Source organism: Ochotona princeps, chromosome 13 (assembly GCF_030435755.1).
Source record: "Ochotona princeps isolate mOchPri1 chromosome 13, mOchPri1.hap1, whole genome shotgun sequence".
Lineage (NCBI taxonomy): Eukaryota > Metazoa > Chordata > Mammalia > Lagomorpha > Ochotonidae > Ochotona > Ochotona princeps.
Window position 1 is genome coordinate 11,479,732 of NC_080844.1, and position 24,011 is coordinate 11,503,742.

The window sequence follows — 24,011 nt, forward strand, 5'->3', positions numbered from 1 at the left end:
CAATAAGGGATTAAAGGTAATCAGAATGTTAACAGGTATCCATTTCCTCCCCCATCCCTTAATACCACATTGAGCTAGCACTAGAATAGGACTGAATACAGGCCAGGAAGAGTTGCAAGGGACAGATTCTATTGTTGGTTTTGTTTGTCTGTTAACAGATCCTGTTTAAGAAGTTCTTAGCACGAAATGAGAGCAAACTAGTAAAAATTCCAAAACCAACTAAGTAAACAAAAGCATTCCAGAACTTGAAAACTATCATTTAAAGCTATAACAAACATCTGACAGAAATTCATGTATTTTCAGACACTTTATGCCAAAGCCCTATTTACTGTGTTTCCTATTATTCAACATATTATCTTTAACTTCCGATAAAATATCATAAGGTATACTGAAAAATACCTGCAATCTGAAGAGACAATTAAGCATAAGAATGAATGTAAGAATGATAAGACAGGGGATTTAAAATAATGATTAAAATATGCTATAATTTCTAAACTAAAATGTGGGCAGTATCTAAGAACATTGTTGCTGTAAGCAGAGAGAAGAAACCTCTAAGAAAGAAATCAAAGGTACATATTACAAATAAGCACATTGTAACTAAAATGACGAATGCACATCATAAACCAACTGCATCAATAGACCGAAAAAAAGGAAAAAAAAGGAAGAAAGAGAACCATGAATACTAATTTCAGGACGATTTCAGAAGGTGTAACAGATGCATAATTCAAGAATGAAACAAAGAACAGTTTGAATAGTGACCAAAAATTTAATAATTAATCAGAGACAATGCACTGTAGGCATAGAATACTTGCAGAACACCGAAACACCAATGTAGGATAAATGCATCAGGAAACACGAAGGATTTGAACACAAACGGAAAGCCAGAAGCTTTCAACATGGATGAAAAGAAGGAAAAGTCAACCAATTTGCACAGTTAGGAAACAAATTTTAATATAAACACAGAGAATGAAAATAATGGGGGTATCAAAAGATGCATTGTGCCAGCAATAATATATATAAAACTGAAGTTACTGCATTCATTTTTAGTAAAACAGGTATTAGAGAGAAAAAAGGATTAAAAACATGATTTATCTGATAATAAAGAAGTCAATTCTCCAAGAAGATATAACAATGATTGACATTTACATACCTAACAACTAAGCATCAAAAAGATAGAACTTAATAAAACCACAAAGAGAAATAGGAAAAAATGTCTGTCAAAATATTTGAGAAGTTCAACACCCATCTATGAGCAATTCATAGATTCTTAGGGGGATAAATTTGGAAAGATAATAGTTGATCTAAACAGTACTTTCCATCAAGTTAATCTGATAAACAGTTGGAAAATTATCTTCCAAAATAATAGAATACACTTGCATCTCAGGATTACATGGGATATTAGCCAAGAAAAAATGCCATCTGTTGATTATAAACCATACATTATGAAATTAAAGACAAATAGGAATCACAGAGTGTATGTTCTTTGGCTTCACTATAACAGTAAGAGATTTGGAACAGTCTCAAAGTATTTGGAGATTGAAACTCATGATTATAGATCCAAGAGAGAATAAAGAAGTCTCAACTGATATTGAGTCATACTTTTAACTATCTAAAATTAAAATACAACTTACCAAAATTTGTGAAAGGTAAGGATAGCAGCTATGAGCAGTGCATTTATACAATTAAATTTACATATTGAAAAAAAGAGGGAAAAGTTCTATAATCAGTAACCTTAGGTTACTTAGTTTGCAGCTTAGGAAGCTACTACATGAAGAACAATGTTACTCTAAAGCAAACAAAATAGAGGTAATAAAAAATAATCAAGGTGAAGCCAGAGACTGAAAACGAACAGAGAAATCAACAGCTAAAAAAAGCTGATTCTTTGAAAAGACCTATAATGTTGATGAATCTCTAGTCACACTAACTCAGAACAAAAATTGAGTAAACAATTGAATTTCCAGTCACACATGGGAAGGAGAGGTCATCACAGCTGATCCCATGGATGTAAAAGAACAATAACAGAACCCCCCGAGTGACTCTTTGTCATTAAATTTGATAACTCCGTTGACATGGAGCAATTTCTTGAGAGACACAACTACCAAAATTCACACAAGGGCGAACAGGCAAGCTTCATGGAATGCTGTTTATTGGAGAAACACAACTATTAGCAAATAAATATTTTTTAAGAGGCCCAGGAATGTCAGAAAGGGATATAGGCTCGGAGAAGAAAATCTAACTATTTCACAAACTCACGGGAGCCGGGGTGGGGAGGGAGTGCTGTCCTCAGCATCTTTGGAAATAAATGGAGGATGAAAGTTTAAGGGCAGAAGCGTTGTATGTGAGCACCTGTCTTCTTGTCAGACTTGTACAACATCTGAATATACCATGTGTAACAATCCAGATACTCTCACATACGCATCTGGGACTTGACAAGTACACGGGAAGTTAGGTAGTGGGAGCCCTGCTTTTCACTAATGGGATAGGAATTTACAGATGAGCAAAGAAGACAGCTCAAATGATCTATGTGATAACTGATCAGAGTTGGGGGTGACATCAGCAGGAACTCATATTTATCCCAATATAGGTGTGGATGGATTTATAAAAAATATATAATTATGAATGTGTGTGTGCGTGTGTTTGTGAGAGATGTTTGCTCTGTCTGCGGAGGCGACCTAGAAGCAATGAGCTCTCAAGCTCCAGGTCTTGTTTCCAGCAGCATTACCCAACAAAAGGAGCCAGGGCTCTGGAGAGAAACAGCTCACCTTAGAACTGGGATAGCAGACAGGGTAAATCTGAGGAATCTTGTAAAACAATCTACCTCCCCATGCCCTTCCTTCCAACACAAGGAAACCTCACCAAAATGACTCGGATAAACTCAGAAGGCCCATCAGTGACCAAAGCTGAAAAAGCGTCATCAACAATCAGTAATATTTGACTCGAGTCACTTAGAGTCAAGTACACAATGCATTTTCATGGGTTCGTAATGATACACATAAATGAGGGGAAGATTAAAACAGAAGTGGGAGAGAAGAAGCAACCCCTTTGCAGTGGTATTCCTCTCAATGAAATGTGGATGACCCGCCATCAGGAGGGGACAGACTAACACACTGTCACCTTCTTCTTAAAACTGTTCTATGCAAGAGGAACTCATTAACTCTTTTTCAAGATCTAATTTATTTATTTGAAAGGAAGAGTGACACAAAGGGAAGGAGTAAAAGGAAAAGAGATTTTCAATCCATCGGTTCATTTCCTGAACGGCCACAATGGACAGACTTAGGGAAGGAGCCGGGAACTTGGTCCAGGTCTTCCCCATGGATGGCAGGAGATGAAGTACTTGGTATATCTGCTGCTTTCCTAGGCACATTTTCAGGGAGTTGGTTTGGAAGTGAAACAGCTAGGTCTTGAACAAGCTCTCAGATAAGGCATGCTAGCATTGCAGATGACACCTTAATTTACTGCACCACATGCTAGCCCGTGAGAAGAGTTAACGGTTTAGAAACCTGACAAATACCATCTCAGACATGCGGCAACGGTAAACATCACAAATCGTATGAATGGTGTGTACTCCTAACACGATGTGACAAAAAAATGGGACATGGGACTTTTTGTCTGAAAAATCCCACAATCCTAATAGAATCATCAGGAAAACATCAATTCCCAGTAGACGTGCATCAAACTAAACACTTGTCTGCTACTACACAAAGCTTTCAAGGTCACAAAATGAAAGAGAATCTGACAAACTCCCAGCCAGAGTCTAAGGGAACGGTTATCGTTATGGTACTTTGGATGGGTTTGGAAGAGAGAGAGCCTTCGGGTGAAAACAGGATGCCGGAATACACTATCATCGGTATTGATTCACTAACTTTAACAATACGTGTACCCGCAGGCTTCTGTGCAATGTGCATCATAGGAGAAATTGAGTACGGAGTATGTAAGAACTCCCTGTAACATCTTCTCAAGCTTTCTGTAAACCAAAAATGTGCCAGTGTAAAATAGACTTAAAAACATGAAGATTTATTTTAAAAAGCAAAATATCAACATGTGTACACACATGCACAGGGGAGGAGAGAAGGAGGGAGAGGAAGAGAGGGAGAGAGAGAGAGAGAGATTGAAATCCACTTCCCCTAGTTTCCTGGGTAGCTCAGCTGGAGGCTCTGAAGGCGCAGACCCTACTTTGCAAAATGGTCAGTTGTCATCATCCCCTTTTCAGCTACCATTGGATATTGAAGCTCTATGCTGAGAGCATTATTACAATCCCTATCAGAGCCAGGAGAGTTTTGGGTTCTAGCTAAACTCCACATTCCAACTTTCCACTAGTGATTGCCCTTGGAGGCAGCAGGTGATGCCGGACAAGGAGCTGAGCCTGCTAGCTACACGGGAGAGCTTCTGGATCCTTGTTTCAGCCTGGCCCAGATCCAGATCTTCCTGGGAAGTGATCTGGTGAGTGAGAGACCCCTCTATCTGCCTTTCAAATTGCTTTTCCCTTTTTTTTTTTTTTTTTTTTTTTTTGGTTTTAGGTTTTGTTTGTGTGTAGTTGCGTCCTGGGGAGGAGTGAAGACCTGCGTGTTGTTACCAGCAGAGTACACCCCTCATGAGGTTCAAGTTCTCCAAACAGCTGAGCTCTCCACACCCTTCTAAATTTTAAAAGTTTGGCTGTGGATTCCAAAGGCCAGACATAGATCCTGGGTGTTTTTGTGTAGATCCTGGGTGTTTTAGGATCTCAAGTGGAGTAATGTGCAGATTGTCAAGTGAGTAACGGGTAGGGAGAAGTCACAGTCCATTCCTGGTCTCCTCAGCCTGGGTTTAAGTGATTTCCTTTGAAACAGCACCCCCATAAGTCTTGGTTAACATTGTCCCGGAAGCCCACCTTTCCAGGTGCTGGGATTCTCTAGCGTTTCTTGCTCCCTCACCTACTTGCCCCTAACACCTTGTTGATGGTGTACTGAAATCAATAGACCCATCAAATGAAACAGGAACACGTTGCCAGGGGATGCATGGCATTGCTGTTTCCAGGACTGCCACATGCACGCCGCAGGAGTCAGAAGGTTAAATGAAAGTGGTTCAATTTGGAATAGCAGTGTTGACAGGGCTAATAATCACCTGGACAGCAACCCCAGGCAATAGAGGCAAGAGGGAGGAGACCTTTAAGTGCAGGGAAACCTCTGCCTCTTTGTGTTGTTTCCAGCCCATCTTTGTGTCAAAAAGTTCCCGACCACTGGTCTGACTTATGAGCCCAGAGGATGGGAGAACTGAATAGTTATGGCATGGCTTTCCAAAGAGATTTCATCTGCCTGGCAAATGCAAATGGTTCAAAACAACTTGACCATTTTTTGGAGATGTTTGTATCATGCAAAAGAGCAGGAAAAATTATGCAGTTCTCTCAAATGAGCGTATTTCCTCCAAGGCAAAATAATTTAACTGGAGACTCTCCCGATGTGAGTAGCGTTAAGTATCCCAGCCCCCTGCAACCCACAGCCCACAGCCAGGTGTCTATTTCATTAGGTGAGCGGAGTACATTCTGCTGCCTCTTCTCAGGAAGGTTTTTGCTGTTTCTGTTGTCATACTGACTCCTCAATCTGCTTTCTGAAATCTCAGGCGGCACAGTCCATGCCTGGTCATAGGCCTTGGCACACAGGAGAGTTCTCATTCCTTTATGGGATTACTTGCTTATTACCTATTTTTTTTTAAAGATTTATTCATTTTATTACAGCCAGATATACACAGAGGAGGAGAGACAGAGAGGAAGATCTTCCGTCCGATGATTCACTCCCCAAGTGAGCCGCAACGGGCCGGTGCGCGCCGATCCGATGCCGGGAACCTGGAACCTCTTCCGGGTCTCCCACGCGGGTGCAGTGTCCCAAAGCTTTGGGCCGTCCTCAACTGCTTTCCCAGGCCACAAGCAGGGAGCTGGATGGGAAGTGGAGCTGCCGGGATTAGAACCGGCGCCCATATAGGATCCCGGGGCTCCCAAGGCGAGGACTTTAGCCGCTAGGCCACGCCGCCGGGCCCGCTTATTACCTATTGCTTACAGTAAGCAGTAAGCTCCCTGAAAGTAGGGAATATCAACAATCTCAAACATCATTGTAGCCTTGATCATTACTAGGTATAGTTCAATGCTTACTAATCACTTACTCTCTGAACAAATAGATGCAAGAATACACACTGAACCAACAAGTTATAAACTGGTGCTTAAAGCAAGAAATCTTGGTTTAGACCAGAACTATTAAAATGAGCCTTAATTAATACTACAAATAGCTGATTTTTTTTTTCCTCCATCACCCAATATGGACAATTTGATGCAATTTAAGCTTCCCATGCAGTACCTAACACATAGCAACATTCTGTAGTGTTCAGAATAGACAAATAAGCAATTAATTCTCTGGAAACTGTGAAGACAATGGAAGACATTAAACTCTGCTTTCCTTTGTTGTGCACACATTAGCTGTGAATCTTTCTTGTTGCTCAAGGAATCCTATAAACATTTCTTGTTTTAATATATTTTTAAATTTTTACTGTAGATGCAGATTTACAGAGAGAAGGAGAGACAGGAAGATCTTATGTTTGCCAGTTCACCCTCCAAGTGGCTGCAATGGCTGAAGCTGAGCTGATCCAAAGCCAGGAGCCAGGATCCTCTTCTGGGTCTCCTTTGTGGGTGCAGGGTCCCAAGGACATGGGCCGTCCTCGGCTGGTTTCCTAGTTCACAAGCAGGGAGCTGGATGGGAAGGGGAGCAGCTGGGACAAGAACTGACTCTCACGTGGGATGCTGGAGCAGGTAAGGTGAGGATTTTGACACTAGGTCATCATACAGGATCCAAATCTATCTTTCTTAAGATGGATCTTTGGCAAAGCAGGAATGTTATATAACTGACTCTGTATAGTTTCTTTTAATTTTAAGAGAGAACGAAAGACTCTCTTAAAAAAAAGTCATCTCTTTTGATGACTTCTCTTTATGGTCCCTGAGTCAGGTTAAGAATTCTCTTCTGTTTCTTGGATGGTCTTGGAGATGATAATTCAATCCTGAGCACTTTCATCCTTGGGGACATTGTAAATGAGCTCCTTCATCTGTCTAAGTCACAGATAATTGGTTGGTAAATGGCCAGAGGCACCTAGATGTATCTAAAGCAATACTAGGACTCTCCACTGCAGTGGGGCATCTAAGTCAAGCATAATCAGGGTATCTTGTTGTTAAACAGTGCATTTTGCCAAGAAGTCCAAGTACTTAATCTGGGCTTTAAGAAAAAACAAAGATTTATCAGACAGGTTCAGAGAGCTGGACATTTCCCTTCCAAGGATGACAGCACTTGGGATAACCTGTCACCCTAGAAATAAATGTCTTTAGCAACAAGCTTAGTAATGGAATTAGGGGTTCTGAATTTCCCAGTGGTCACATTTGCAGCTTAAGCATAGACACTAGATCTCTCATCACTTTTGACATTTTGGGGAGGACATTTTGTTTGACAAGGTTGTTGTGTGTTCTAGAATGCATATCAGTAGACCTCGCCTCTATCCACTGGAATTCTGTAGCATTCTGCCTCCTAGTTATAACAGCTAAAGTGTTCCAGACAATCGCAAAAGATAGAGCATTATCTATTTACTCAGTATCCAACAGAAGTAACGCTGCAAACAGCAGGTGTTTTGATGGTTAAGAAACTGCTTGGGATACCAACTAGCTGTATCAGAGTGCCTGAACTGGAGTGTCGCCTTTTCTTTTCTATGTAGTTTCTACCTGGTATGCATCCTGGGAGGCATCAGGAAGCGGCTAGAGTCCTTGGGCCCCAGATGGACTGAGGTCCTAGTGCCTGGCTTCAATTGGGGAGTAACTCAACAGATGAAAGATCCATATTTCTCTGGCTTTCAGTGTGCTTTTCAAATAAAAATAGCCGAATAAAACTTTTAAAACGTAACTTTGCAAGTTTTCCAATTTGCATACATAGATATAAATTCTTTGTTTTTAAGACTAAGTAAAACAATGTTTACGTTGTATAGTTTGAAACCATGTAAAAAGTAACTTCAAAAAGGCTTGTGGAAAATGCAATTAAAAGATAAGCTTGTTTTGGCTTCCCAGGATGTTCAAATTCATGCATTTGAGGAGTGTCTTTAAAATTCTGGAAAAGCACAGATTTTCAAAATGTATTAACAAAATATGTTTATCTTTTCATTTCATTTTTTGCAAACCCTTTGAAGAACCTACATAAGTATCCTAAGCATACTTGCATTTGTTGAAGCTGGTATTACTATTTTAGTCATATTTTTTTAAAAAAAAAATTTAAAATGTTATGTGAGATGCAAAGAAATAAAGCAGAAACAGAAAGAGCTCCCATCGGCTGGCTTGCTCCCTACCTGTCCACAATGGCTGGGGCTGGAGCAGGCTAAAGACAGGAGCTTGGATATGACACGTGACACATCTTCCTCATAGGAGGCAGGGACCCAAGTACCAGATCCGTCATCTGCTATTTCCCAGGGTGTGTGTGAACAGGAAGCTAAGCATCTGAAGTGAAGCCAGGACTCAGATCCAAGCAGCATCACACAGCAGAAAGGCAGACAAGCAGTGCCTTAACCACTACTCCGAATGCTCATCTAAACCATTCTATATTTTTATCATCATAATTTACAATGACATTTCCTCAAAGCTCTTGGCAGAAGGAAACACTGTAAATCTGTAAAGGACAAATCTTCCCCAGCTTTTCTTTGATACATTTAGGGTTTTTTTTTTTACTGTATTTAATTATAGGAAAGGCAAAACTACAGAACAAGAGAAAGAGATTGGGAGAGATCTTCTATCTGCAACGAGCTGGGCTGCACCAAGCAGAAACCAGGTGCATGGCATTCCATGCAGGTCTCCCATGTGAATGCCAGGGGCAAAGGTATTCAAAAACTCTGCTGCTGCCTCTCCAGGCATATTAATAGATGCTGGATCAGAAGTGAAGCAGCAAGAAATCTAACTGACACTCAGGGGATGCTGGTGTCACAGGCAGTAGCTTAGCCAGGTAAACCACAAGGTAGGCCTCAAAGGCTGTTTCTATATATAAATATACATTTATATATAGAGAGAGTAAATAAGTAAAATAAGTAAAGTGATTTGAGAGAGAGAGAGGAGGGGGGAGAGAAGAAAAGAAAGAGAGCAGGAGAGTGCTTTCACCCTCTGGTCACCAGACACCCCACCCCAACTCCAATGCCCATAACAGCTGGGCTAGTCCAGGTAGAAGCTAGGAGATGGAAATGCAACCCAGGATTGCTGTGCCGGCAGAGGGGACCACAACGCAGGACTGCTGGGCTGGGCTGGTGGAGGGCAGCACAATGCAGGACTGCTGGGCTGGGCTGGCCGAGGGGACCACACCCCAGGACTGCTGGGCTGGGCTGGTGGAGGGGACCACAACGCAGGACTGCTGGGCTGGGCTGGTGGAGGGGACCACAACGCAGGACTGCTGGGCTGGACTGGCCGAAGGGACCACAACGCAGGACTGCTGGGCTGGGCTGGCGGAGGGGACCACACCCCAGGACTGCTGGGCTGGGCTGACGGCAGGGACCCACTTGCTTGAGTCATTTCTATTGCCTCCATATTCTGCACAAGTCAGAGTGAGGAGTCAAATCCACATCTTGAGATGTGAGACCCAAGCATTGTGTTGTAGTTTTTACTGCTAGGTCAAACACCTGACCTTGCATTTTGATGGATCTCAAAAGGTCTCAGCCACACCAGACTGCTACTTTCCCAAAGAATAATTGTCTTGCCTGCTTTTAATTGCAAAGATGTCTTAAATGCTTCTCTTTATACCTCTCTAGGATAGCATGAAGCAAAGCAAATAGTGTTAGAATGTTCAGTTCATTTTTATGGATTATTAATATCTATTCTTCGTTGCAATTTTTTCTCTAAACCTACAGCATGGAGAATTGCAGTCAAATTGATATTTGCTTCCTATAATAAAATTGTGAGCACAGGGTATCAACGCATAATTTACCAAAGAGGAAATCTGAATAGAAATATATGACTAGAGATTATACTGTACTCTCAAATAGAGGAGTGCAAACTTAAAAACAAATATCATTTCCTATTATTAAACTACCAAAAAAAGTTGACAAAGGTATGACAAACTATTAGAGACCCATATTGCCTTCTAAGTGCTGAAACTGATAAATGCCTTTGTGAAAGCGTTCTATTTATTCCTACTTGTCTTATTAAACGAAACTATTCACACAGCACCCTGAGGCCAACCTGGTAATGCATGGGAGGCATCTCCACCAAGTTGAGAGAAGCGAATATGATGAAACATTATGCGTGGATCTCAAGTTGTGCATAAAAATAAACTTACCTTTTTATTTATTTTTAAATGCATTTTTCCATGTATCTCTTCAATGCACTTTGTGCTTCTCGGGATCTTGTTTTTCTCTCTTAAGGTTTATTTTATTTATTTGAAAGGCAGAATTATAGAAAGTAAGCAAGAGGCAGAGAGAGAGAGAGAGAGAGATGTTTTTCATCCACTGGTTCACACCTATAATAACCAGGCTAGACAGAAGCCAGGAGTCAGTGTTGCCTTCTGAATCTCACATTGGTTCAGCGGGATATGGATTTGGGTCTTTCTTTGCTACTTTTCCCAAGAAATTAGCAGGGAGATGGACTGGAAGAAGTCATGAGATTCAAACCAGCACCTCTACGGGATGCAGGTACTACCAGTGGAGGTTTCACTCCCTGTGCCACAATGCTTGTCCCTCTCAGGATCCTTAAATACCTTTCGTTTATAATTTCTTTCCCTGTAGCAGGAAGAAGACGACTTTTCACAGCTTTCATTAAGAGAGAAGGCACTTACATCAGTACAGTCAACTTTGTTACTCAATCCTGTTGATCACATTATTCCACGGGACTTTTTAAACTCATCTCCCACACCCAGAAGGTTACAATTCCTTTTGTAAGGGGATAGAAAAATGAAATAAAAACAAAGCTTTTTTCATAATATGCAAACTTTCCTGAGCTTTTTGAAATTCCTTCTACGCACTGATGTCAAAGCCTTTTAACATTTTTTATTTATTTATTTGGGAGAGATGGGGGAAGGAGAGAGAAATAGAGAGGGAGAGAGGGAAGAAAGGAACAGAGAGAGAGAGAGCAATCTCCCATCTTCGGCTTATTGCTATAATGCGCGCAAGCGCTGTAGGCTGGGCTAGGCTGCCTCAAGAAAGAGGCAGAAATCCATTTAATTGTAAATGGATTTGTTTGAATGACAGAATGAGAGAGAGAGAGAGAGAGAGAGAGAGAGAGAGAGAGTGTGTGTGTGTGTGTAGGCGAAGAAGACAGAAAAGGAAAGAGAAAACTTTTCCATCTACTGGCTCACCCCCTAAATGGCTGAAAGGCCTGAAATTCCATCCAGGTCTTCCACATGATGCCTGTGTTCCAAGTACAACGGTCACATTCTGTTGTCCCCAGACAAGGTTACAAGGTTGTTGGAGTGGAACTGGAGCAGCCTGGACTCAAAGCACTGTTCATACGGGATATAAGCATTACAGGTGGTGGCTTCACTCACTTTGCCACACTGCTGTCTGCAACATCATCACTTGATCAGTTACCATTGTTTCCCTTTCCCAACATTAAAAAGAAACAGGTTTAGGAACTGGAATAGGCCATCATACCCTGGCGCTTAATCATTAGATAAAACCCCATACTCCAGGTTTCAGAACAGAGAGATAAACAGAATGAGATCTTACATCCACTGGTTCGCTCCCCACACGGCCACAACGGCCAGAGTTGGGGCAGACTAAAGTTAGAAGCCAGATGCTTCCTCTGAGTCTCCCACATGGGTGCAGGGACCCAGCATTTGGGTCACCCTCCACTGCTTTCCCAGGTGCATGAGCTAGGAGCTAAGTTGGAAGTAGAGCAGTCAGGGCACAAATTGGTGTCAATATGGAATCCTGGTTTTTTGTAGGTTTAAGTTTAACCTACTATATCACAAGTCCCCAAATTTATTTTCAAAATATTTTTCCATCCACTTTTTGAAAGTGCCTTTGTATATATCTATGTTTTCAATAACCCTGTCTGTTACTCATTTCTGGGTTCTATGTGTGTCTCAGTAGGCAGGTGTTGTGGCCTAACAGGTTAAGCCACATCCCATTTGGGAGCTGGCTTGTGCCCCAGCTACTCCACTTCTAATTCAGCTCCCTGCTAATGTCTTGGAATGAGCAGTGAAGATGACTCAAATGTTTGTTTGGCTCCTACTTCTCTTAGAATCTATAATAAGCCTACGAGCTCCTGGCTCCGCCCTGGCAACAGTGCTGAATGTTGCAGCCATCTGGTGAGTGACCTGTCTCTGAGTAGCTTTTTCAAGTAAATACATCTTCAGGAAAAAAAATATGGTGCACTAGTTAATGGACTTGCTGTTAGTTTTTCTCTTGTAAATGTGTCTTTTGCCACAAAGCTCCAGTGGGAACCTAGAAAACTAGAAAGACTTTATTTCTTTTTCTCGTATCTCCTTTGTGAAAAAAAAGAGGGGGGAGATGAAAATATAAAGACAGCAATGATACATCCAACCTTGGACTTCAGGAAACACCCCCGCTCGCTGCCCTGTGCCGATAAACAAAACACTGGGGAGAGGCATGCAGGAGAGAAGTAAAGAAGGAGAAGAAATAAAATCAACTGTGTCCAAAGTCTTTCCAGTAATGATGACTTTCTTATCATTTCAGTCTTGATCACTCACAGGAAGCAATGTTTGGGAACAGTGTATGTGTGACTAGCTTGACATTGGCGAACGAATAATGAGGAAGAATCAGGACGTCTGCTAAGGAAAGGTCAAACGAGAAAACTGCAAAATGGTCACTTCATGGATCTTAGGGCAAAGGTAAAATCTATGGCAGCTGTAAAACTGTTATATATCAAGTCCTAGATAAGAACAATCGCTCTGCCCCAGTGTCTTCCAGCCCTGTGGATGCATGGGAACTAATATTCTTTGTCTGGCTGAACACTGTTTTTATATTACAATTTTATTTGTCTTTATTTGAGAGGCATACATAATTGTGTGTGTGTGTGTGTGTGTGTGTGTGTGTGCAGGCACGCATGCGCTCATGGGTGTTTGTATTGGGGAGAGAGAGAAGGAGAGACAGAGAAAGAGAGAAAGTCTTTTGTTTGCTGGTTCACTCCCCAAATGTCCACTACACCTGGAAGTGGCTCAGGATCACAGCATCCCTGCTGACCATGCCTGGAAGTGGCTAAGCAGAAGTCAGGAACTCATTAATCTTCTTTAGTTTCGCATGTGGATCGCATGATTCAAGCAGGTGGTTTTTCGTCTGATACCTTCCCGAATACACCTGCAGGACGCTGGATCAAAGGCAGTGGGTCCAGGATTAAACTGACACTTGATTCGAGAATGGGCACCCCACAGAAGGGCCTAACTCACTGGATCACAACACCCATGCTGACCTAAATTTTTTGACAAGCTTCCCTGAGACCTCATCCTCATTTAGAAACACTTTCCCTTGACCTAAAAAAAAAATCATCTGCTAACCTTCAGCACAAATGATTTCATTCATCTGATTCCCCATTTTCCAACCAAAAGGCTTGCACAAATGCTCACATTGTTCTGAATAGCTAAAGGGCTGTGTCCAAAGTATGACCCTACCCTTCCTTGGAATGCCTGCCTGAAAATGAAAATACAAGACACAAAGAACTGAAGGTTTGCTCTGGCCAACAGCTGAAGATAGTCTCTGTCCCACAGCTAGGAGCACACAGTGGCTACCCCCAGCAGTGTCTTTCTCAAGATCCTGAGACTCATTCCTGTGAAATGCAGTTGTTTCTTCCAAGTTCTCCGCAGGAAGCTAGACTCCTAACTTTCATACCTGCCAGCTAACAGACACATTACCAGTCTAAAGACATTTACTTTGGACCACCTCTTTGTAATTTTCTCTTCTTTGACTCTGCCCAGAATGACAGTTGCCCTCCTCTGATCCTGCATTCTCTTTTAAAGGCTCCATCACGCCCCTCTGTGCACTTGGAAGCTCAATGCCACAATGGCCTTCCTATCTCAAAGGCAAGAGTGTGTCACTGATTGTAAAATCTGTCCTCCTCACTTTCACTGGAGTGTGCTGTGTTTAGGTTTGACGGGAGCAGTTGCTAAGGAATCAAAACTCCCCAGCACGGTGGTGGTCAGCGAATGATGGAATTATACTCATTAGAAATCATTAGCAAAAGCTTTTTTTTTTCCTGTTTCTGAAAAGAACAATCTGCACATTGCAATGAATAAAAGTTTAACAAAACTTAGCTGGGAAGCAATTCTGATTTGTGAATTCCACATTAAACCATCTAAGTACAGCTGTTATGTGCATCATAATGGTGACTTTGGAGAATGATTTCTCAGAATCACAAAATGATGTATAAATTCTTGGCAATTGAAGCATTTGGAAGGATATGAATATGTCCTGGGTGATTGCCTATTATACCCAAATACTATGTTTATAGCGTGGCCCATGTGTCTTCGTTTTGTGCTTTAGAATCTGAAAGCACATTCATGTGGGGGCAAGAGGAATATTTCTGCATGTATTAGACAGTGTTCTGTTGTGTTTAATTTGGTGTTTTGTGATATATCTCAGTGAACAGCAGATACCTATGTAACAGCACAAACTCTATGGATGAAATAGATGAAATTCGTTCCCTTTATCAATACATTTAAATAAATACATTTTTTAAAATCAAGAAAAAAGCAGCTTGACAAACAGATGGAGGAGGAAAAGAATTTTCATTTAACTTCATTTCTGGAGTCCAAGCCTAGGGTTAAAATGGGTGAATCTGTGACCCTGTCCGTCATCTCCCAGGTCTCAGCCCTGACTCTTCCCGCACCAAGAGCTCAGAGTTGCCTGAACCTAATACCATGCGCTTTTGGCACTCCGTGGGTTTAATCTTTGTTCTTGCCTTTCACTCTTAGCCTTTTGACTCTCACATGAACCTTTCAAGTCCTTCAAAATCCCATCCAAGTTACAGTCTGTTTGGGAGACTGCCCCTGACTCCACATCCGCCCAAGCTTTCTCCCCTCTCCTCTCAGCCTCCTCTTCCCCAACCCCTGCTGCCTCATCAGCCTTTTAGGTGCACCCTCCCTTGGGTTCTTGTAGCATTTGCATTTCTTAATTGCCACAGATTAGGGAGTATTATATCCCTGGTGTCAAATACTATCCCTCGCCCAGTGCTAGGACTAACAGCTGAAGTTTGCATTACTATCAAAGATTAATTTACATTACAGATTGCAAACAGGAGCAGGGAGATTTAACTGTCCTTTGTTTCATCCAATATATATGCAAAAACAAACAGATGCAAATATACACACAAACACATAGATAAGTAGGATGATGTAAGCACGGAACTACAAAGTGCCAAAATATACCCTAGTTAGATCCTGGATGTCCCTGCCTCGGAGTGCTACAATGGAAGAGGAATGGAATGGACTGGCACTTACATTTTGCAGCTGCACGTGGCTTTTCATCAGGCTCTCTGACTTTGACACTGTGCTGGATTCTTTGAGACTGTAGTTTTTACCATTTGGTGGCTCTTTCAGCTGCTCTTGGATTTGCTTAGCTTGTTTCCTGAAGGTACAATTGAACACATGCGTAAATATTTGCATGAAGATTTATCATGTCCCCTTTCCTGAAAGTCATTCATGTTTGACATCTGTAGTTGTCATTTGTTAGAAAAACTGGGTTAACAAACAGAATCCTTCTCTCATTTTCAACCCCAGCAAGAATGTTTCCAATTTCAAAGGAACCTGGCATTATCCATCATCGTCTAAGGATTCCCACTCAATGATGCTCCAAAGGCAGGCAGAACCACAGGGCAATGTCCTGGACTTCATGCATCCAAGAAAGTCTTGACCCAGAAGGCTGAATTAGGATGGGCACATGATGTGGAGATGCAAAGGATTGGAGATGATATGGAGAACTTACCAGAGGTAAACTCTGAAGTTAGCACTTAGAACATACTTGCATATTTCTACTTACATTTGTACAATTCAAACATGTGTAGCTGATTGTCAAAGTTTGTTCAACTACAACATGCAAACATGTTCACTCACTGTTTAGAAATAGGTTATCTATTGCTATTAGCAGCCAAAACGTTTTTTAAAAATAGTTAACATTTATAGATCTAACAATAACAATGGTAATAGCCATGCATCGTTTTCAGGGCTTTATAGGTTTCAACTCATTTTTGCTTCATACTAATTCTCTGTGCTAAAGTGAGAGGACACCCATTTAGTAGATGAGAAAACTGAGGCACAAGAGAGGTAAATCATTGTTCAGGTGCATACAGTAAGGAGGAGGTAGAGCTTCGATTGCAGCCGACTTAACCAGGATGCACAATGGACATTCTCAACTGCCTTTTGGATCAGCTAAGGCACTCTGTAGAGATTCCCACAGGATCTAAACAGGAAGGCTAAGGTTTCTGTGGGTTTCTGCTTGCCCACGTACAGTGGCTCTTATTAGGGTCATTCAGAGTCCATACCAAAAGGATGGAACGTGTCATTTTCTTCACACTCATTCCCTCCAGGGCCTTCAGAGTGGTGCTCCTTCAGCCCAAGAATGGGTACCCAGAAATGGCTCTGTGCAATCATCCCCCTTGAAGCTTGCCTCTCCCTCCAAATTGCTCAGGCAGGATGAGCCATGAACGATGTCCAGGCCCTACAATGTACTTCTCCAGGTAGGCCACACTCTCAAAGCCTGGACTTCCGCTATCACGGAAAAATAAGATTCAAATCCCGGCTCTGCCTCGGTGAGTCCGGCCATCCCTATGATTTCCTACACACCTCTCAGCTTTGGCTTCTTCATCTGTCAATGTTCTTCCTGTGACAACCAATGTATGAGCACATACAAGGTTTCCATTTCTGCTCCTTTTCACTATGTCACAGGCTCGTTGCAGAGGAAGGAGAACATTGATCAGAAGGAGATCAATGACCCAACTACATCTCTCATTGGCAAGTCAGCCACGTTTCCTGCTGGGCAGTGGTCGCTCGGGGCCTCATCACCCTCTTTGAAATTCCAACGCCAGAGAAAGTTTCTCTGTTTCCTGAAATATTTAGTTCATCTTTTCACTTAACTGGGGAGATATTTTTGTCTCCACCATGCTTAGTTGCTTTAATCCAGCTGTAATAATCTACCTACATTCTGACAGCTAATCTATAATCTAAATAAGTCTGTCATGTGAGCATTTTACGAAGCACAGTGAGCCACAAAGAAATGGAAAGACCTATCAGGGCTTCATTCAAAAAGCAAGCAGGGATACCACCACGTACGTACATACATGGGGTGAGCGGCTCTCGGGCGGCTTCCTGGTTTGCCGGGGTCCTGGTTTGATGGCCCTCTTTTGGGAGTGGGGGGGGGGGTTTGTCCCGGGACTCTGAGAAGCGGATCTGGAACGCCTCAGCGCGCCATGCGGCTGGAGCGGGGGAGGAGCTAGGAGGATCTGGGCGGAGCCTGAGCGGCTCAACCCCTGGGCAGCCATGCTGCCCGGAGGGCTCAGGTCCCCCGCCACGATTCCAGCCTAGCACAGCCAAGCTTACCACCACATACGTACATACATGGGGTGAGAGGCTCTCAGGCGGCCAGTGCGCCATTTGGCGCCAGGCTGTGCCTGCTGGCCGCCCGGCAAGGAAGTTCTGGAATTTGGTTTCTTTGATATGCTACATGAGTCGTTGCATGCTGAACCCACAGTTCTCTGAGAGTGTGTATTAGTCCTTAAGATTCTCAATGGCAGTAAATCTTCCTCTGAAGAACCTGTAGTTACTTTATAGTGCAGATTGCCAACACCAGTTCATTCAAAAGGCAAAATTCTGGGCTTGTCCAGCAGGGTACCCCATTACCTGATAGGATGAGGGATCAGCAGAGGGGTCACAGAAGGCAGGACTATGACATTGACTGGCATTCAAGAACCATACTCGGGGCTAGAATGTGTCAGGTATGCGTGGACCAATCCCCTGGAAACTCTGACCCCATTGGACGGTTTAGAAGGGCCAGTGGAGTCTATGCAGGAGGCATGACAGTCTATGGGGTGCGCTGGGCTGACCCAGAGCAACCTCTGGCATACTTAACACTGGCTGGGAACAGGCCTGGTTGGGGAGCTTGGGGGAGGCCTTGGCTGGGTGGAGCTTACCACTAAGGGGCGCAGGAACTGGAAGGGGGCTGAGTTCTGGTCGGGTCACAGTTGTAATCCCTTGGCACAAATATCGATTCGGACTTGACGCACCGTACCGGATTAGACCGCAACACAGTTTGGTGCTCCGGAGGACCAGGATAGATGTGGGACGGGCTCAGCTAGGTTTCAACCCCAACTGAGCCATATATGAGATATATGTGGGTATGGACGAGCCGTGGTTGGGCTGAAACTCTCAACAGCAGGAACCAGAATGGGTTGAAGAGCGGTGCTGGCCGAAGGACCTGCTGGTATGCATGAAGCCTGACACCAGGAAGGGGTCGGATGGAGGAATCTGAACAGTTCCTCTGACAGGACACTGACCCTACAAATAAATGCAGGAAGCATGGAGGTAAACAACCCAGAAGAGGCTTTGGAAAGTGACCCACTGGCATACATTTGGCTCGGGTTGGGGCAGACCAGGCTGAGTCAGTTCACGTCAACCACTGGCAAGTCCGAGCGCTGGAACTGTGTGGGGGCCTGGCCAGGTTTGGTTGCGATAAAAAAAACAGTACAAAACACAAAATGCCAATGTGAAATTGCCTGTGCCAGTAGGGAATGCAGCACCCAACCAGCACACCTCCCACTGGTTTAGGTGAGGGACGAGTGTGTGATGGGCAGAGCCGGGGAGAGCTGCAATACTCATTGGTTCCAATGGAAGTCGGGGCTCAGAATAGATCCAACCCAGGGGTTACAACCACAAGCTGATCGGAGTGATGGACTGTGGCGGGCACTATGCTTACTAGTAGTACATGTAGGAGCCTGGACTGGGAACACCTCAAAGTTTCTTCGGGGATTCCCCTGAACAAAATGGAGGAATCAAAACATTAACCAAGAAAAGATGGAAGATGGAGTAGATCAATCAACCACCTCAGCTATATGCTTGCAGCAGAAAACTGGACAAGGGGAAACTCTAAGATAGACTATGTCAATCAGTGGACTCTGCACCAACCTCATCATACCTGGACTGTTGCTGATGATATGTTGGATCTTCTAATTGATCGAGGTGACGCTCTGCTGGCTCTGCCTTCAAACCTGAGAGGGCCTCCCTAAGAGGCCGTTGAATTTGACTGGACAGTGGGATGCTGGACTCTGTATGGTGTGAGCTTGTAATTAGGGAATCCCAACGGAACCTGAGCTGTGGTTATGCATCATGTTGAAGGAATTCACCATGGGGGAAGGGTTTGGGGTGAAGGGGGGAGAATCCCAGTACCTATGAAATTGTGTCATGTAATACAATGTAATTAATGACTAAAAAAAAAAAGCAAGCAGGGAGATGAGCAGGCACTGGAGGTTTGGGAAGAATAAACTTCTAAAAGAACTTTCCTCATTCCTGACTACATTTCCTAAATTGCCTTGCAACCTGTATTCTGTTGGCTCTCCTTTCACTCAAATCTAGACCCAAGTTAAGTGGTTTTTCTTTTTTCCTGAGCCTGACTCTTCCACTGTCTTATCCCTCCTCTCTCACAAGCATGAACTTGCTGCCAGTTTCCTTGTTTTCCTGAGCAAAGGGGAACAGAGGTGAGGGCTTGATTGTGATAGTAAGATCATTTGCTCTCCTGTGAGACCCATCACTTTGGGAAATCCCAAACACAGGTGTTGTAGATGGAAGTGAGGCATGACAGAGTAGTCTGTTAGGGAGTGCTTGGAGTGTTACAGACTGGATTGTGGAGGAAGCATACACTGAGATAGAGGCCACACACAAGGCATTCTCTGGTTGGGCTCTTGTGAGCAATACCAGAGCAATACCAGAGCAAGGGAAGGACAGGGAATGAAGCAACTGTGAGCAGAGGAGAGGCTGGGCTGTGAGGCCATTTCAGAACTGGCCTTAGCAAACCCACATAGTGCTGAGGCTAATGTAATCTTGCCCTGCTAGGCTCACACAAAGGTCTGGGTCTTCAGGGCCTGGCCCTGACCTGTTATTGGAGCTGGACAATGTCAGAAGAAACCTGGGATGGAGAAGGCTAACTTTGTACATCTGGCTGCAGGCACCTGAGAGACTAAGATCTCCACTGCAGAGTATCAGAATTCCCATCAGAGGTCATCTGCATGCTATACCATGATTGAGTAACTCGTACTTCAGAGGGTGGCTGCCTACACTCAGAGTAGGTTGCACCATAACTCCATTTTACAAGTTACACCTGTTCTTTCTTTCACCCTCTCTCTTCCCAGATGTCATAATGACGCATATATACTCTATCTTCTGTAATATCTCCTCTCCAATTCTAATGGATCAAGACATAATCATGTCTTGCATTTCCAAAACCCACCAAAAAATCTTATAGTCAGCCCCATTCTCCTTATTTTATCAGTTGAAAGTAAAGAGAAAACCTAAAAAGCTCTATAGTTTCCATGCCAAATGTTACCAACCAGACCCAATAAGTTCAATTAATATTTCTAGCTCTTTCTGTAGGAACATACCTATTCGAATTCTTTTACTCTGTCTTTTACAGTCAATAGGCCCAATTAACTGACACAAAATCATCTGATTTCAAGCAAGTGTTCCTCATGTCTGCCTCATCAGGCTATCTACCTTCAAGCTTTCAGCAGATGCTCTATTTATTTCAATATTTTATCCAGTGAGGTCAGAACATGCCAAAGGAAGAAATAATAGTGAAAATATGAAAGTGGTGACTTCTCCAAGATTATTGCAACCAACGCAGAAATGACCAAGATAACAAGAGCTTTGGGGAAAGCCCAATGTCTGGGCAAATCAGCACATCCCAGCATGCTGGACAGAAGTTCAACTAAACTTATGTGGACATCAGTGACAGACCTGAGACTATGGAATGACTGAGCACTTCCAAATAGAAAACATATATATTTCGTGTCATACAACTTCATCATGTGCGTGAAAGTTAGGAGACGTGAGAGCAGAATCAATCCACTCTGTTTTTCGCAAGGTTTGGAAATGGGAAATAGAAATCTAGGAATTCACAAGAGAAACCTATATTAGGGTGCCATTAAAAAAAAAACTTGTATTATTCTCAGCCACGCAGATTTTGGGTGGTTAGTGACAGATGTTACAATCTTCTCAGGAAAAAAAAATAAGTAACTAGATAAATAAGCATGCCTGGATATTATATTAAATGGAAGAAATACACTCTGATTCTATGATGAGAATTATGACTCCATGTGAAAAGGTTTTGTATTTTGTTATAATTTGCATTATTTCTATATTTATGTGTTTTCAATAAATGTGTCTTAAGTGGACAACTTGGTTCTCCAAGTCCCTACCCCACCCCCAGTGTTTGTCTACACTGTGTGTCATTATTAACCATCTAGACACCTCACTGAGGCCCCTGAGATGTTGGTCCCAGGGTGACTTTCCTGTCCAGAGATGGACACCCTGAAGAAGGAAGCCTCTAGTTAGGCAACTGTTCTCCTTCCTATAATTACTCCAATTAGTCTTTCACTTAAAGGAGGCACAACTACAAATTATATTCTAAAAATAAGTGATTAACCGCATTCTCATGGCAATTTGCTGATTGTTAAATCACCAATTTATTTTTTATAGACAGATCTTTAGGGGAGACCTTTCTCCCCTCCTGCTGGGTGTGACCCCTCTTAGACATCTGTACTCAACCTTCACATTGTAGATATCCAGCCCCCAAGACCTGGAGGGGAAAATGGTGAGTGTTAACAAACAGTGCTCCTCCGAACGCTGTAGGGGCAATATCTGTGCCAACTTCCTAAGGCCTTAGAAAACAAGGAGGTGCTATATTTTTATTTGCATTTCTTGTTTTAAGTGAAGGTTACATCATTTACATAAATAAAATACCTCAGGGTTTATCTGGGAAGCACCAACAATAACACACACAGGATTATACACAGCAGTTCAAAAACTGTGGAGAATTCAACTAAAAGATAAGTTTATTTTTGTACAAATATGTCTGAATTCGTGTGTTTTTTTTTTTTTTCATACCAAATCTTTCCCATGAACTTTGTGATGTCGCCTCACAGGTGAATGTAAGTCAAAAAGCAAGAATTTTCATCTATGAAAGGTCCAGTAATTGTTGGCCAGTGAAATTTGAGGGCATTTTTCAGATGTGCATGGCAACTGATGAACTAACCTACATTTTGCTTGGCATCATTTTCACATCTAGTAAAACCTGTAGGAATAGTGGATAAAACTGTATGAACACTGCTTCAACACAATCAGAAACGCTACGCAATGGTTGATACTCTTTAGCTGCACAGTAATTGTTGAGAAGATTTAGTGACCTAGGGACAGGCACACATTGAGCCCTTCTTAGAGGTGAGTTATTAACTGATATGAAGAACACAGAGTGTCCTGATCAGTAAGAGGAGTAATTATTGTGTACATCAAAGATAAACCACACACACAGATACACAGAGGCAAAAAGCATGTATGAGTGCAACCACAAAAGTCTACAAATCATTCCAACTCATCTTTGCACGGTAGGTTGGCCTATTGTGAAAGCTCCCTCTGCTTGTATCAGAGACAGAAAATACAAAGCACATCCTCTAACAAGTCAACGCGAGAGAAATGGTCTTACTTGCTTTTGCAGTAGAATGCAGCACAGAACATACCCACGATGACAATTCCAAAGATGATGCATGAGATTGATAGCACCTGCCGTTGATAAACATCTTCACTCTCTGCGGATTTGAAAAACAGAATTAGAATGGATGGTACAGCGGGTAGAACAGTAACAATCTCAGGGGGTGCTTCAATAGGAGTCTTTCAAGGCCAATGATTTTGCTCCTGTTGTGAAGAGGAGAGAACATGAGGAAATTGTTAGGATTCAACTTATTTGAAGAAGATAAAGTTACTTGTTACTACGTTTGATTCTTCACAATTAAGCAGTCATACATATGTATCACATACACAGATATTACAACAATGATATTCTATTATTTCAGGACACTTGTGGTTATAAATTTTACTGTCAGAAGACATTACGTTACTTTAGGATGTACTGGGTACATATGATTTGAAATTGTGGTCGGGCCCAAATCAATCAGCTGGATAAATAATCACAAGTCGCCTGAGTGAGTGGTGCCTCACAATTCAGTTTTTGTGATACCAATTGCCCTATGTTTACTAATTTTGATTTGGTTTTCCTACTGCAGTGTCTAACTTCATTCGTAGAAAATGTTATAAATATGCACATGAATATAACCCACTTTGTGACTTGACAAGGTTGTATCTTGTAGACTGTCATCGCACGCACACAAAAATATGACCTTAAGTTGAAACCAAACATTTCACTTCTCAGCCACCAGCACTGGCCCTCCCTGCTCCTTTTCTAAATGTTTTCTTATGAATCGGTTCTTGCATCTCATTAAGAACTTTCTTCCTGCATCCCAGCACAAGAGCATGCTCTCTGGTTAGGATCACTCACTTCCTTCCTTCTCCTGTCAGCTCACTCCTTTTTTTTTTTTATCTATTCAACAAAATAACCACATAAGGATCCTAGGAAGAGTCTTCTTCACATTTCTACCTTGAACAGTCTAGAACTGGGAGAGACGATTGCCCAGTTTGGCAGATGGGCCTCAGTAGACATGGACAGTAACAGTCCCATGATCACTTTCATCTTCTCAGCCCACCTCCCACTTTCTTCACGACATCCTGAGCGTCCTCAGTCATCTCACATGACATCCTCCAGATGTTCAGATTTTCTATACATGTTATAAGAAAAAAACATCAGCTAGTGTAAAGGAACTTACTCTATAACAAAGATACAAAATTAACAGCATCTGTTCATGTTTCTCTGCCCCCTGCCCACGTGTGTGTGTGTGTGTACGCGATTGCACCTCTTTCTCATGGACCATGGTTTTGAAATTTCTGTAGCCATATTATAGTATGCTTGAGAGCTGTCTAAGGACAGATTCCACCCACTTT

At 42.5% G+C, this 24,011-nt stretch overlaps 1 protein-coding gene across 1 annotated transcript in view; it reads right to left on the minus strand.

Moving 5' to 3' along the window:
- The window catches only part of NRG3 (neuregulin 3), a 221,736-nt gene that overhangs the window by 16,592 nt on the left and 181,133 nt on the right, over positions 1-24,011 (minus strand). Inside the window, exons 3-4 of the mRNA XM_058671601.1 lie at positions 22,663-22,765; positions 15,420-15,546 (exon numbers count right to left, since the gene is read on the minus strand). Coding sequence (XP_058527584.1) covers positions 15,420-15,546; positions 22,663-22,765 — 230 coding nt within the window. The remainder of the gene's footprint in view (positions 1-15,419; positions 15,547-22,662; positions 22,766-24,011) is intronic.